The 16,190-nt window shown below is 45.2% G+C and overlaps 1 protein-coding gene across 3 annotated transcripts in view; it reads right to left on the bottom strand.

Annotated features, from left to right (window-relative positions):
• The window catches only part of PLD1 (phospholipase D1), a 237,617-nt gene that overhangs the window by 79,382 nt on the left and 142,045 nt on the right, over positions 1 to 16,190 (bottom strand). For 2 of the 3 annotated variants that reach the window (XM_062211829.1, XM_062211835.1), the window contains 5 exons: positions 15,186 to 15,386; positions 13,649 to 13,862; positions 12,945 to 13,058; positions 4,139 to 4,267; positions 3,307 to 3,425 (listed from right to left, as the gene is read on the bottom strand). In XM_062211829.1, coding sequence (XP_062067813.1) covers positions 3,307 to 3,425; positions 4,139 to 4,267; positions 12,945 to 13,058; positions 13,649 to 13,862; positions 15,186 to 15,386 — 777 coding nt within the window. The remainder of the gene's footprint in view (positions 1 to 3,306; positions 3,426 to 4,138; positions 4,268 to 12,944; positions 13,059 to 13,648; positions 13,863 to 15,185; positions 15,387 to 16,190) is intronic. The other variant, XM_062211841.1, reaches the window with a different exon arrangement.

Below are 16,190 nucleotides of genomic sequence, written 5' to 3'. Positions count from 1 at the left end.
TGCATTTCATAAATACAAATTTAGGAACACAGTGATTCTTTCCACCCTACCCTCCCTTCCACCCTTCTTCCTTCTCCCACTACTATTCCCATTTGTAGATACAATTCTCAGAACACAATGAAATTCCCTTCCTCCCTCCCTCTTCCTCTCTCCCTCCCAATTGATCATTATTTTTTTAAAACTTCAGAGTAAAGGTGTTATAGGATTTTAGAGCTCAAAGAAGGCAAGGAGGCCAGGTAAAGCAGCTAAGACTTTATTTTAGAGGGGACAGGTTGGGGAGGGGTAAGCAGCAGGAGCTGAGCCTGCTGGGACGGACTGGGGGCAGAGGGTTTGAAGCCAGGCTTCCTTCTGAGTGCAGACAAAGCCCCTTCTCAAGCTGCCTGCGGGGGAGGTGCTGGGCGCCACAGGGACCCTAAGGTGGGTGGGGGCGTGCAGAACGGCTCCTGGAGCAGGTCACGGTGCACTGTCCTGGCAGCTTGGAACGTCCCCAGTGCAGGGCTTTCCTGAGCAATCAACTTTCCCCTGGCCTTTAGATCATCTCTCTGCAGCCAGTCTCACGGGGTGTGGGGGTTCAGGCTTCGGTGGCCTTCAAGGTTCTAACAAAAGCTGTACTTAAGAACCATAGTTTATTTAATAAATTCATATTTAATAGGCATTTCCATTATTTCTAATTTTATTTTAATTATTAGAGGTAACGTCAAAATAAATTACCGTGCTAGATTACTTCTTTAGCTTCAAATACCTGGAAATAGCTTTTTGGGTCAACAATTGCATACTTTTAAAAAATTCATTGGTGTTTTACCAATTTATTCTCCCTCAAACATGGTATAAAAGCACACACACACACACACAGCCCAAACCCAGCTGCAGATATTAATATTAGCAGCGTTTTTTTTTTTTTTTAAGATTTATTTATTTGAAAGGCAGAGTCACAGACAGGCCGAGGTAGAAAGAGAGAGAGAGAGAGAGAGAGAGGCCTTCCATCCAGTGGTTCACCCCTTAGATGGCCACAATGGCCAGAGCTCTGCTGATTGGAAGCCAGGAGCCAGGAGTTCCTTCTGAGTTTCCCATGTGGGTGCAGAGGCCCAAACACTTGGGTCATCTTCCACTGCTTTCTCAGGTTATAGCAGGGAGCTGGATGGGAAGTAGAGCAGCAGGGACTCGAACCAGCATCCATATGGAATGGTGGCACTGCAGGCTGGGGCTTTAACTCGCTGTGCCACAGTGCCAGCCGCCAACCCCCCAGCAGTGTTTTTTATTTTTGCCAGTATACTAGGTTCAAAGTAATATCTCCCTGAATTTTTGTTAAAAATATCTCCTTTTGGCCGGTGCCATGGCTCAGTAGGCTAATCCTCCGCCTTGCGGCGCCGGCACACCGGGTTCTAGTCCAGGTCGGGGCACTGATCCTGTCCCAGTTGCCCCTCTTCCAGGCCAGCTCTCTGCTGTGGCCAGGGAGGGCAGTGGAGGATGGCCCAAGTGCTTGGGCCCTGCACCCCATGGGAGACCAGGAGAAGCACCTGGCTCCTGCCATCGGAACAGCGCAGTGTGCCGGCCGCAGCGCGCCTCCCGCGGCGGCCATTGGAGGGTGAACCAACGGCAAAAAGGAAGACCTTTCTCTCTGTCTCCCTCTACTGTTCACTCTGCCTGTTCAAAAAAAAAAAAATTTCCTTTAGAACTTCCACTAGATTCTTAGAATGTTTATGTGAATGAAAAATGAAGTGAGACTCTCAGTTGTTGAAAAATTAAATCTCTTTCTAAGTTATCAAGGGGAATAATGCCTCATCATCATTTAAAGCACTGTGGAACCTTAACAGCCCTGGATGGTATGTGCCTAATTTAAGGTCGGGACCCACTTTGTGGCTTAGCGGATTAACCCTCTGCCTGAGACGCTGGCATCCAATGTGGGCATGGGTTTGAGACCCGGCTGCTCTACTTCTAATATAGCTCCCTGATAATGGCCTGGGAAAGGAGTGGGAAGATGGCCCAAGTCCTTGGGCCCCTGTATCCAGGTATCCAGGTGGGAGACCTGGAGGCAGCTGGAAGAAGCCCTGGGTTCCTGGCTGCAGCCTGGCCCAGCCCCAGTTTTTGTAGCCATTTGAGGAGTGTAGCTGCAGATGGAAGATTGATATCTCTCTCTCTCTCTCTCTTTCTCTCTCTCCCTCACTTTGCCTTTTAAACAAGTAAAACATAAATCTTTTAAAAAAATGTGTTAGGTCAAGTTCTTGTAAGTCCATGAGGCTAGGGCTGGCACTGTGGCATTAGCGGGGAAAGCTGCCGCCTGCAGTGCCGGCATCCCATATGGGTACCAGTTCAAGTCCTGGCTGCTCCACTTCCCATCCAGCTCTCTGCTCTGACTTGGGAAAGTAGTGGAGGACAGCCCAAGTCCTTGGGCGCCTGCACCCGCATGGGAGACCTGGAAGAAGATTCTGGCTCCTGGTTTTGGATCAGCCCAGCTCCAGCTGTTGCGGCCAATTGGGGAGTGAACCAGTGGATGGAAGACCTCTTTCTCTCTCTGCCTCTCAAATAAATAAATAAATTTTCAAAAAAAAAAAATTGATGAGACCTACTAAAGAGGACCCAATCAGGAGAAAAGAAAAATGGCTCCACTTAACACTGTCTGCTTTACCCTGATCCAATCAGAATCCTGTGCAATAAGAACCTGGTTGCGGTGCAGAGGGTATGAGCACTGGCGTGAGTCCCAGCTGCTCCACTTCAGTCCCAGCTCCTTGCTGATGAACATGGGAAAGCAGCAGAACGTGGCCCAAGTGCTTAGACCCCTACACCCATGTGGGAGACCCAGATGGAGTTCCAGCCTCCTGGCTTCAGTCTAGCCCAGCCCTTGCTGGGCCATTGCAGCCATTTTCGGGAGTGAACCAACACATGAAAGATTTCTCTCTCTCTCTAACTCTACCTTTCACATAAATAAAGAAAAACATTTTTAAAAGAACCTGGTATAATTCTAGGATTGACAGGGACAACAAAGGTCAAGCCCTCTCATCTAAATAAGGGTCCCATTCTCTACAACAGCCCAAAGCCCAGGTCAGCCAATGCTCAATAAACAGTGAGAAGCCATGATTTAAAGGCACGAGTATCCTAGGTTCTGGTCACAGCACCTATCCCTTCGCACTCTCAATTGTCCATGGTGTCAGAGCCGTTTCCTGCACCAGAGGCCCAAGTACTCTGAAAAAGATGCACCCAAGTGCAGTTGGGTGTCACAGCTGTGCCCACAGCAGCCCCTTCATGCCAACCTTCTGGTTTCTCCTCTAGCCAGGCCTAACTCTGAATCACAATCCAACATCCAAGTACCTTTGTGAAGTTCCAGCGCTGGATGAAGTGACGCGCCACGTCCCGAGCCGCCTTCCCGTGCACTGCAGATGCAATGTCATGCCAGGGCATCCGGGGAGTGGAGTACCTGTCGATGAAATCTGCCCAGGTGCATCGGGCAAGGCTGAGTCACTAAGTTCTGTTCTGAGGACAGAGGCACCTGACCCCCGCTGAGATACACAGAGGACATATGTGTGCATCTCGGTTTGGGTAGAACACCTTTACTGTCGAAGATACAACATCGGGGAACACAGGCTCCTGTGCACCTCCCCCAAATTGCTTCCGTTTCACTTAGTACTACATAGTCCCCAGACAGGGTGAGATGGAAGTCAGCATGCACTCGCTAAGGCCATACACTTGACATTCTAATTTCCTTTTTCTTCCTGTTGAAATAACGGCAGGCTACACGTGTGCACTGCCATCTCTACCTCCTCCTAGAAGCAGCAGCACCTTGGCAATCTCAACATAAGCCACTCTGATGCTGGAACAAGGGGAGGATAAGAATCAACAATAATCAAAGGAAGGCTACCACCTCTTGAGGAATTACAGATTGTCACCCAGAATATCCCTATAGGAAACCTGGAGATGTCACAGTTAACTCTACTTCATATTCTTTCTTTAATGTAGTTACAAGAAAAAGTCCTTACTGTGTACAACTAAATCCCATCTCCACAACTGAACAAAATTTCCATCAGTAATCACAAACCAAACAAAGCAAAGCCAAAGGCGTTCAGATCATGAATGTGCATATTTGTTGAGATGCTCAAAGTAAAAGACCACAATCTCATGGGCACCGCACTGCCATGATACTCACCAGCGAAAGGTTTATCGAGCTGGACCCAGTCTTTGAAGACAAAGTTGCAGTAGTCCTTCCCGTGCCAGAATCTTGTTTCCCCATGTAGTTCTCCCACACCTGTCTGCAAACTGCGGATGGAGCCAGCGTCTGTGAATTCAGCAAGACCCACCCAGAGATGAGTTCAAGTGGGCCCCGGAGAGCAAGGCTCACCTCTATTAAACTCCTAAAAATGTCTGACCTCCTCTTCCTAAGATCATGACTAGAGGACCAATTGTCTACCCAAGAGGAGCACGGGGGCAGACAGTTTCCCAACCCTCCTGAGGCTGTGCTTAGCGAGCAGCTGGGGCTACAAGCAGGCTCGTCGAGGGGCAGTGAGAGGCAGCACAGTCAGGCAGCTGAGCAGCTCACCTTCCAGGGCCCTGTGACAGCCGATCACCAGATTCACTGAGACCACGAGGGCCCAGCAGAACCAGGGGATGGTGGAGACCACGAGTCAGCCAGACAGTCCTGCCAGCTCTGCCCTCAACCAACAGGGTGTACGCCTAATGTGAAAGTCTTGTCTTTGTGTCTCAAAAGCCAAGGGACACTGGGCTTCACTTTTCAGGTCAGAAATCTCTTATGTGGAGAAGGAAGAATGTGGCCTCAGCGACAGCCAAGATCTTCTGTCCTCTAACACTTCATATTCCTAAAATCATAAATAGCATCCATAAAAAAATACACAGACGGAAGCTGATCATATAGGCATGAAAGCAGCAATCTACTGTAGCACTTCACAGAGACATCTGCAAGATGCTTAAGAATGAAACAGTTTGTAAGCCCAGGGGAGATGTCCAGCACTGAGACAATGAAGCAGGAAGCCTCGCAGATCCACAAATCACAAAGGCAGCATGTGGCACAGAACAGGCACTTAACAAATCCACACTGGATGCAAAGGTATTTGGTGAATGAGTAGGTGGTACTGCTTGCAACAGCCTATAGGAAGACAGGACTGGCCTCACTACCCCACCCCCCAACAGTCCTAGTATTGCCTCTGTAAAATACAAACACTCCTTGCTTAGCAGCCTTTTAGCAGCACCTACTGCCTACAAGGGGTTCAAGTCCTAAGGGCTTAGTATGTACCAAAGTCTCTTCCCAGATTGGCATCAACGTTTCCTTCTGGTCCTTCTTTTCCCCTACCCCCCTACCATGAATACCACATTTTTCCAAGTATTTTGACAGATGTGGCTGCCCTGCCTCTGTGCTGCTGGCACTCTGTTCATCCTGCTTAGAATGCTCTTCCCTCTCTCTTGACCTATCTCCCAACCACACTGCAAAGAGCCACATTAGCTGTCACCTGCCCTAGAGAGAACTCCCAGACCCCAGGGACAATCAGTCATTGCATCAGAAACTGTGTCCCTCAATAATTCTGAGGCTGTGATGTGATGACATAAGGAAGTCTCCCTCCACCAGTCTCCTGCAGTGCCTGCTGTAACTCCTGGCATCTAGAAGGCAGTCAGCAAATATTTGCAGAACAAATGCTTTTATGCAATCACTACACACAAAGCTAATATTTATCTTTAATTGAATTATTAACCATCCAAAGGTTATTGAAATTATCTATAAAAATAAAATTGCTTTGGGCCTGCGTTGTGGCACAGCAGGTTAGGCTGCTACCAGGGATGTGGGCTCCCAGATCAGAGTGCTCTTTTGGGTGCTGGCTACTCTGCTTCCAATTCAGCCTCCAATCCAGGCTCCCGCTAACAGGCCTGGGAAGGTAGCAGAATATGGTCCAAGTGCTTCGGCCCCTGCCACTCATGTGGGGAACCAGATTGGAGTTCCTGGCTCTTGGCTTCATCCTGGTCCAGATCTGGCTGTTGCACCCATTTGGGAAGCGAACCACAGCATGGAAGATCGATCTCTCTCTCTCTCTCTCTCTCTCTCTTTCCCTCCCTCACCCCCCCCCCCGTCACTCTGCTTTCAAATAAACACTTTTTAAAAAAAAAAAAAAGAAAGAAAAATGGCTTTAAAGTACCAATCATGAAAACTAAATGATTGCAAAAATAGTTTTCTATTGACTTCTCTCACTGAATTATTTTCTTGCTGTTAAGATTGAAAGCCAAAGTATTGTTAGGTCTGTTTGTTCCCCCTTTAGGCTGTTTAGATTAAACATTGTACTTTTTAAAAGAAAAAAGAAGAACAAAGAATGAGATAAATACTGGACCAAACTTTTTTAAAAATCATATATACCTATATTTCTTGTTTTCATCAATTGAGAAAATTCTGAGCTAAGTCTTTACAGCGATAATACATACTCATTTAAAAATTTGCTTCCACCTAACAACTGGTTATGACAAGGGAAACAAAACAAAGCATATTCCCAGTGTCAGAAAATTATCTCGGTACTAAGTGAATCCAACTTGTTCATTATTCAGTTATTTACATGTTTAGCCATGGCTTAAACAACTCCACATAAATCATGGGCCTCCTCAGAAGTAACGGGCTACTAAGGCAGTAGAGCCCAATACCTAAGAGTTCCTGCATGACTGCTCAGAACTCAGGAGCACCTGTGAGCAGGTGGACAGGACTCACTCCTGGCATCAGCAACGGGCTACCATTGACCTGCACCTGGCTCTGGCTTCGCCTGTTTGTGCTGTTAAGGCAGAAGTCTTGGCTCTGGGTAATGCAGAAAGAGGGGCTTATCCAGCTCGCAATTCTGGTGGCTGGGAGGTTCAAACAGCACGGTGCCAGTGTCTAGTGAGGCTCCCCTTAGCTGTGTCACGACATGTGGAGAAGCAGAAGAGGCACACACTTGGGGTGGCCTCGCTTTAACGCAATCCGGTCTCAAGAGAGCTAATCCACTCTCGTGAGATCCAACCCACTCCTGTGAGACAGCATTAATCCATTCCTGATGGTGGGGCCCATGAGCTAAGCATCTTTCACTAGGCCCCATCTTGTAAAAGTCCCACCAGTAACACCACCACACCAGAACCTAAGTTCTGCACATGAGCCTCTTGGGGACAAACCACATCCAAACCATGGTGTTCCCAAGTGATTCACAGCTGCTCAGCCTTGCCTTCGGCCACACGTTTGTCACGCCAATCTCCCACATCCTTTGTCAGTGGCCCAGATTCTGACTGCTAGAGACGAGGACAAGGCTGTCTGCCTGCTCCCTGCCTCTTCCTCCTCTGAGTTCCAGCCCTCATTCCTCATTTCTCCAGTGGTCCTTCTTTACCTTCTTCCCTGGCTTCTCCTTACTAACAGTTTCCCCTAACCTTCCCCTGTCTTTTGCTTTCTCATTCCTAAATGTGCACTCGTAGGCCTGTCTTCTTTCTTGACATCTTTTACCTACCTGCCCCACCAGAACTTTAAAATCATATCCAACACTAAAATTGCTATCACCCCCCCGCCCCATAAGAAGTTCTACCTTGAGGATTTCCTGTGTGCAGTTACTCAAGCTCCAACCTGTCAATCACCTATGACTCCTCCCTTCTCCATCCACCTCCCACCACCACTTCCTGCATCCTAATGAGATTCTGATTCTTCTCTTGGAAAATGTTTTCCCCATTTACTCCACTCTTGGGCCTTCTAGCACTACCTAGTCAGACCCCTGTGTCTGTCTCCAGCAAAATCTTTGTAAAACTTTACTCTTGAGGCCAGCGCCGTGGCTTAACAGGCTAATCCTCCGCCTTGCGGCGCCGGCACACCAGGTTCTAGTCCCGGTCGGGGCGCTGGATTCTGTCCCGGTTGCCCCTCTTCCAGGCCAGCTCTCTGCTATGGCCTGGGAAGGCAGTGGAGGATGGCCCAGGTCCTTGGGCCCTGCACCCGCATGGGAGACCAGGAGAAGCACCTGGCTCCTGGCTTCGAATCAGCGAGATGCGCCAGCCACAGCGGCCATTGGAGGGTGAACCAACGGCAAAAAGGAAGACCTTTCTCTCTGTCTCTCTCTCTCTCTCTCACTATCCACTCTGCCTGTCAAAAAAAAAAAAAAAAAAAAAAGAAACTTTACTTTAAACTACTCTTCTGCAGTGGAGTTCCCCAACACCGAATGGATGAGGAGCAATGACTTTGCAGGGCCACCACCAATTGGTACAGACTCCCACCAGCACAATCCACACAAATTAACACATGCTTGCCACAGTTCCAAAACCCCGAAAGCTCTGAAAATCCACAATTTTTTCCCTTGGTCATTTATTAACAAAACCTGACGTGCACCAATAAGAGGTTATTCATTATCATTATTGATCCATCTCAGGGTTTGCTAACACTCCAGGTGTTTCCTGGGCACTGCTTGGAGAACACCATAGTACATGGTACTGGTATTATATTACCTGTCTCAAACCCAGAACCTCTGATCTCTAAAGCAACTGACCCCAAGGGCTTTTTAAAATAAGAGCTTGCATACTTCTGAGATGCCTATCTTTCTCCCTCCTTAGTCTACCTAATGAATTTCCACCTATATTTCAGGCAAGTTCCAATACAGGTACTCAATGGATTTCAAAACTCTTCAGATGGTGGGACTGTGAGGTTGTGGATCCCTATTACATGTGTGGACAAGGCTTCACTGATGCCTCTTGAAGCAAGGGTATCTTTCTCTGATGAACTGTTAAGATACTACATTTATAAAACATTTAAAAATGATGTCCACCTGTGAGATTAAAAAAAAAAAAACCCTAACAAAATGGCTCTTATCCATACATGGCATCCCTGAGAACAAAGTTTTGAAACAAATCAATTTATTACTCATTATCCCTTAAGACTATTCAAATTTGAAAAATATTAACTAAATTGCAAAAATGATTTATCCCCTCACTTATTATTTAATATATCTTATAAGGGTAAGATCAGCAGATAGCTGTTGAATATAAAAGAGGTGAATTTTAAACCTGTCTAAGTAGACAGTATCAAGCAATGCAATGTTAATTGGAAATTCTCCCTTTTATGAAGCAATTCTGAAAGAACAAAATTCTTTTGGAAGAATGGTACTACAGAAATATACCCTGGTTACTACTACCAGCTACATACATACATTTTAAGATGAAGCAAGGGTAGTGCAGTTTTTCTATGTGGCCCAGCCTGTTAAGCCGCGGCCTTCAATGTTGACATCCCGTATCGATGCTGATTCTAGTCCTGGCTGCTTCACTTCCAATCCAGCTCCTTGCTAAGGCACCTGGGAAATCAGTGGAAGATGGCCAGAGTGCTTGGGCTCCTACAACCACATGGGAGACTAGGAAGAAGCTCTGGACTCCTGGCTTTGGATGGGCCCACCTCCAGCCATTGTGGCCATTTGGGGAATGAACCAATGGATGGAATATTTCTCTCTCTCTCTGATTTTCAAATAAATAAAATCTAAAAAAAATTTTTTTTAAATCCATGGTGGTCTTGTATGAACCCTGCACACTGATTTCTGTGCAACTCCAGGAAGGTTTATTAGGAGCCCAGTTCAACACTGCCTGTTTCATTCAAGTGAAACTGACTCCACAGAGAAGCTAACCTGGTTCACATTCTCAGGAAAATGAAGTCATTAACTCAAGCTAATAATCAGTTTTACATTTCTAGTGGAGAGACACTCCATGCTGAACTGGGGTTTCAAGTCCTATAAGAAATGAATTAAAGTCAACACATGATTCAAGTCTAGAATCTTTACATGTGTTTCATTATTGTTAACACAATCTTACTTTTTGTCTTTGGAATTCACAAGGAACTCTGATAGACAAAACAGATACAAGAATTTTGTTCTGGTTGAAGCAGGTACCAACAGACGTAGGCGAGGCCTGGGGTCACCTTCTCAGTGTCCTTTCAGAACCTTTGAGAAACTCGAGGGTCCAAAGAAGCATTTGGAAAGTTTTGCTCTAAAAGGACTCAATTATCCTTTGGCTTTTCTTATTAAATTAATGTTTCCCATATCAAAAATTAAATTTGTATTAATGTTACCAAAAAACGTTAAAACATTAGGAAAACAGTACCAACAAAGTGGAAAAGAAAGAAATCGCCTCAAGTTCCATCTCCCTAGCAAAGCTGACATTATATTGTCCTTTGTCAACCTGGTCTGGGTGCATGCTTTGACACAGTGGCAATCAGCCCCAAACTCCTGCTCTTCCTTTGCTGCTCCCATGGCCTTCCCAGTGTGGCACCAAAGACTTGGAGCCCTGCACCTGTCATATCTCATACCCACTGCATTGTCAAGAGCTGGAAATTCTACTCTCAGATATTCAGTTGGTCATTCTCTGTCAGCCGAGTCTGTAAAAACCAAATCAGAACTCACCTGTCCTTTGCTCAGGACCATCAGATGAGTTCCTATCTCACGCAGGGCAGGATTCTTACAGCAGTCTGCAAGAGCTCCCACAATCTCCCCAGCCCCCCGACACCTCTGACTCTGCTCGATCATGTGCCTGGGCCTGCAGCTCCTGCCGTCACAGCACATTCTCGGAGCCCACCAATGCCCACCCTACCTCGCGGTCTCGTCCAGGGCGATTCCTCCTCCCAGCAGACAGTCTTTATGCTCATTCTTCTCCTCCTTCTGATTCAGTTCAAAACTTACCTCATTAGAGAAGCACCCTCTGACCTCCCTCTCCGGGGTCTCCACAAGGTCATGGAAAGTGTGCGTTATCAAAGAAACTGCACAGCTTTCATTTTTTTTGTTTTTTGCACCAACATAAACTCATCTTTTAATTCCATTTTCCCTGAACATTCTGCAATACCCTTCCATATAAAATAGTAAACCTTCCTTCTCTCTGCCTCTGCCTTTATTCTGCTCCACTGTTCTCCATGGTAACCCTCACCAGCTGACTCGTGTTTGATGACCTATTTGTACAGACAATTCTCATCCTTTCCCCTTACTACTCAACTGCATTTCATCTGTTATATTCACTACTAGTATCTAGAATGGCGATCGGCATAATTGAAGAGATCAGTAAATATTTAGTTAATTAAATGAAAAAAATCTCTATTTGCTTCATTGTCCTTACAGTTTCTAGTGGTTGCTCAATTCCAACAAAGGGAAGAAAAATTCATTGTGTTCTTCTGCACTTATATTCTTTGATATTTATGCTGTTCATTCTCTCTTTCTCTGTCTCAATAAACAATGCTGCACTAGACATGCATCCAGTGTATCAGTGAAGCATTGTGAATATGTGTCAGGATACTTTCCATCAATACCAGGAAACCAAACACATCCCAGTGTCCTCAGATCATGACCATGGCTGTCTCCCCCTCAGCCCGAGTTACTCACTGTAGTCAGCAGCTGACTCAAACCTTCTCTGTTTGCTCTCAATCCTATTGTAAGCAGCACTAATACTCCATCAAAATTCAGATACCCCAACCTCACCATTTGGCAACCTCATTCTTCCATATCATTTTAAACTTCCATCCTAAAAGAGCAAAGCCATACATTGTAATACAAGGCACTACCTGGCCTTATTTCCAACTATTTACCTTTAAAATCTGAACACACCTCCAGCCCGGCCCTGTGGATTCCTAGAGGCTTCCTGGTTCCCAGAACTTTGAAGTTCTTTCAAGTACAGGAATTACTAGGAGTTGTCCTTGAATCTACTTATGTATCAAGTACTAACTGTATGCTAAGTAAATGTCTTTCCATATATGTTCTTTACCATTTCAAATGTACATTAATGTTATTATGATTTTTAAAATTCAAATGTTATTGAGTACTTATGTTGGAGCTTTAGTTCATTATATAGCCAATTAATTCATTAAGCAAAAAAATCAAACTAAAACAGCATACACGGAAGGATGAATACTGGGCACCACAGCTCAAGGTCCAGCTTCATTTACCAGGTTTGTAAGCTATAAGCTACCCCACCTGGGAGCTGGACTCTAACTCCCTCCCATCTCCTGAATGGCACACAAGAGCCTTGGCCTTAGAACTAGGGCTACAAAGATCACACTGTAATAACCTACATTTCTGCTAAATCACAAATCTGAATCATGAGCACTAGGAAGCAATAAAGTGGATTTATTGGGCCACTTTGCTTATCATTTGCAATCCTGAGTTTTTTCACTTCTAAAAAGAAGGCAACAATATTACTCCCAAGCACGGCAAGTACTCAAGGCAGGGACAGACAGAATGTGCGCCCAACAAAGGCTAGCCTATGGTTTTTACTATTGTTATTTATTACAATGACTACTTATTCCCATATATGGCCACCTACAAATCCTTCTTCATTCCCACCATCATTTAGGCCCTGATGAATTAATTCTTGAGCCACTGGTTTCATTTTACAGAAGGGTACCAGATTACAGTTTCTAAAAATTCACAAATAGAGCACGAGACCTCCATTCAAAAGCCTTCAAGATTCTGAACTATGTTGGGAGTCTGGATGTGCCCATGTATATTTTCCTAGTCTTAGATCAAAAACTGCACCCTAGCTGACCGATGTGTTTTCTAATATTTAAGAGCAGGTGTGCTTTTCCAATCAAGCACTTTGGCTCAGCTTAACGTCCTTCACTTGCCAAGTCTTGCTATCCTCACCCACTCCAAAGAAACTAGCTCCAGATCTGAATCCAGCATCTCTCCTCAGTGTTTCTGGATCATCACAGAGGGAGTTCTCCCACCTTCCACAGAACTTGTACAATGCTACAGCAGTGCATGTGCCACGCCCTGCATCCCTGTTGGGTATGTTTTACCTCTGCTGCTGCAGAACAGGTCCTTAGGAAGCAGGGGTCTTGGGAACTACTCAACATTTCGCACAGAGCAGGCTCTCCGCAACACATGTGGTCCGAATACAGGCAAACAGGAAGCCAGCATGGAAACACACTTACTATGCCCATGCAGCAGACGATGCAACAAAAGCTGAAGCTTTGGAGGCTCTGCCACTCACATGTCACTTACCAATGTCAGGTCTAGTGAGTCCCTGCTCAGACTCACTGGACGGGCGAAAGAGTTTCAAGTGGGGTTTTAAACCATGGATTAAATTCTGATGGCTTCTATAGTGATTAAAATAACCTGGAGAAAGTTGAAAGTTCTTTTTTACACAGAAATATATATATATACGTCTGTGGTTTTCTGAACTGGAAAGCAAGTCTGATCATTTTTAAAACTAGGCAGGGCTAGAAAATCAGTCATAAGATTCAGTGCAACAGAAAATTGCAGGGCTTTATGTCAGATCTGGAAAGAACAGTAAATTTATAAGATGTACAAAATCTGATGTTTGATGATATAAGCTTGGCGTATTCCTGAAGGGGAAGAGAAATGAAATTTCTTCTAAGAAAAGTTTATGAAGTACATGTAAGACCTTTCTTTTTCGTTTATGGCTCTGGCATACTTTAGAAACTCTTAGTCATTCTGTTACCCTAAGAAGCAGGAATTGTGATTGCTATAACTACTTGGTATGAATAAAACAATAAATCTATTCTACAATGGGGTAAACAAAGATGTGCAATGGCATGATACTGAATAAGATGATACAGAGACCTTTCAGCATTGCTCGTTTTATCCTGTTATCGAAGACCGGTTTTGAGAACAGGTGCGCAGTGACGAGCTGTGAACGGAACACAGTGGCATCAGGATAAACACTAGCACAGACCAAGACTTACTGGAGGCACTGTCAATACTGCTGATGCTGTCGGTGTTGTGCAGGTGGTGCCTGTGGAGCTGCTTATAGAGGGTAAATTTGGAGAACCTTCTTGGCTTTCCTATTCCTTTCAGTTTTGAATCCACATCATCAAAACTCTTTCGGATGGGCAGATTTTTATTGGATTGATTTTTATCTTCAAGACTTAAAGACTCCATAGACCCTGTTGTTGCAACCTGAGGAAATTATTAAAAAAAAAAAAAGACATTGCATAAGATGTGATGCAACACGGTCCTTGACTTCGGTGGGCGCTGAGGTGTAAGGGTTACCCATGCTGCAGGTGTGGGAGGAGACACACAATAACTCCGAGGTCAGTCGCAGGGCAGTGCAGACTTCTGGGAGCTGTTTAAACACTATCAAGGGCGCACCATAGGGCAGCTCTTTCAGGAGGCCAAACTCTTAAAATTTCATTCCAATTAACTGTCTTGTCTTAAATGCCAGCCACTCTGTGAGTTAGATTCACCACTGAGCTGCTGAACTTCTCCCTCTAATACACGTTAAATAAGCAATGTTTCTTCCGTCAATCATTTTCCCTGTTCCCTATTCATTGAATTGCTATTTCCCAGAAAGTCAGCAACATATCTAGCACTAAATAAAATGAAGCTCTTCAAAATTTTTAGTTTAGTGTCTTGATATTTTGTAGCCATTCCACTGAAGTAGCAAGCAGACAGGTAAACATATCTGGGCAGCTCTTGATTTGAAAAGTACTTTGAGAAGTTATTAACTTCCTGCTCCAACAGAATTCCCTCTAAATGAAGATTTCAAGTGCCTTTGCAGCTCCTTTTGTATTATTATTTTAGTTTTTTATTTATTTGTTTGAAAAGCAGACCTACAGAGAGGGGAGGAGAGAGAGAGAAAGAGAGGAAGAGAGAAAGAGAGAGAGAGAGAGAGAGAGAGAGAGAGAGAGAGAGAGAGATTTTCCATCTGCTGGTTCACTCCCCAAATTAACTGAACGGCTAGGGCTGGGCCAGGCCTGACAGAAACCTAGAACTCAATCCAGTTCCCTCTGTGGATGGCAGTGGCCCACACGCTTGGGCCATCTCCTGCTGATTTCCCAGGAACATTAGCAGGGAGCTGGATTGGAAGTGGAGCAGCTAGGACCTGACCTGGCACCCATATGGGATGCTGGCATTGCAGACAGCAGCTTAACCACCGCCAGTCCCTGCAGCTACTTTTAATAAAGCTTTTTACTCTGACTGAACCTTCATCTTTGTTTCCACAGAGTCTTGTTTAGGAATTTTTTTCCCCCACAAATAGAAAGTAAGTCTTTAAGTGGGAACATGGGAGCTGGGAACGAGGCAGCAAACACTGTGTTGAACCTTGTCTCTTCACACAAGGGAGGAAACAGACAGAGGGAGGTCAGCTGGGGAGGCTGGGATCTGAAACCAGCTCTGTCCTCTAGCTCCCCAAGGGAAGCCACCTGCCACGCAATCTACCTGCTCCCCTATGCACAAATCCTGCTCACTTCAGTTCCACAGAGGTGGGATGCATTCACTCACCGTGAGGGAACCCAGAGACGGCCCTGAGGTGACACGCTTCACGCTGCCCACATCCGTCAGCCTGTGCTCATTGTCGTCCCACCTGCCATAGGCCAGGTCAATCCCACCCACAAAAGCCACCGACTGGTCGATGATGACAAGCTTCTCGTGATGAGCCCACAGATAGACGCTGGACGACACGTGATCCGGGTGCCGCATCACCTAGAGACCGGAAGAAATCCTCAGTTAGTGTGTTTTTTAAAATGTCCTTCATGTCATATTAAGTCAAGTCTGCTTTCTCCCTGGAAACCATATTTAATAATTCAAATATCAAAATATGTTATCTATATATTGCCCCCCTGTGCCCACTAAAATCTCTCAAACTCCTAATTTCATTCTCCCTGTGTATCAAAGGAAGACTCCTATCTACTTTCTATACACTCCTACTGTGGTAGAGACATTCCCAAGGTCAGAAAAAAAAAAGAGAAAAAAGAAACCCTGGGAATGGACTGTGGTCATTATCCGCTTGCCTATGAATGTTTCAACTGTAGTTATTATCTGCTTCTATGTAACCATTTAGGATTGTGCTTGCTAAAGAGAGCAAGGGTGTTAATCCTTGCCAAAGAGCACACAGCTCATCAGTATGTGTGTGACAAAAACATCAGTAACTATGTACACATGCCCAGTATTGTATCGATTCCTGTGGCTGCAATGTAACATTAGAATATCCAATCAAATGCATTCTTGTAGCCATATAAGGGAGATAAAGAGGCTAAAATATACATAAGGAGTTACCCCTCTTTGTCAGGGCTCAGTCTTTTTAAACAGGAATCCAACAAAAGACTGCTTTCTGGCCTTGGTGTCTCCTCTGTGCTCACAGATCTGCTACCCTAAGCCCAGGTCCCAAATTCATGGTAGCTTGTATTGATGTAGGCAGACATACAAGATAAAATTGATCAGGTCAGTTCATAGAATGACAGATGTCCTAAACAACACTCTGGCCTCAGAATCAGCCCTTAAGGCATT

This window comes from Lepus europaeus, chromosome 2 (genome assembly GCF_033115175.1).
Source record: "Lepus europaeus isolate LE1 chromosome 2, mLepTim1.pri, whole genome shotgun sequence".
In the NCBI taxonomy this organism is placed as follows: Eukaryota; Metazoa; Chordata; class Mammalia; order Lagomorpha; family Leporidae; genus Lepus; species Lepus europaeus.
This window is presented reverse-complemented; position numbering and strand designations above follow the sequence as displayed.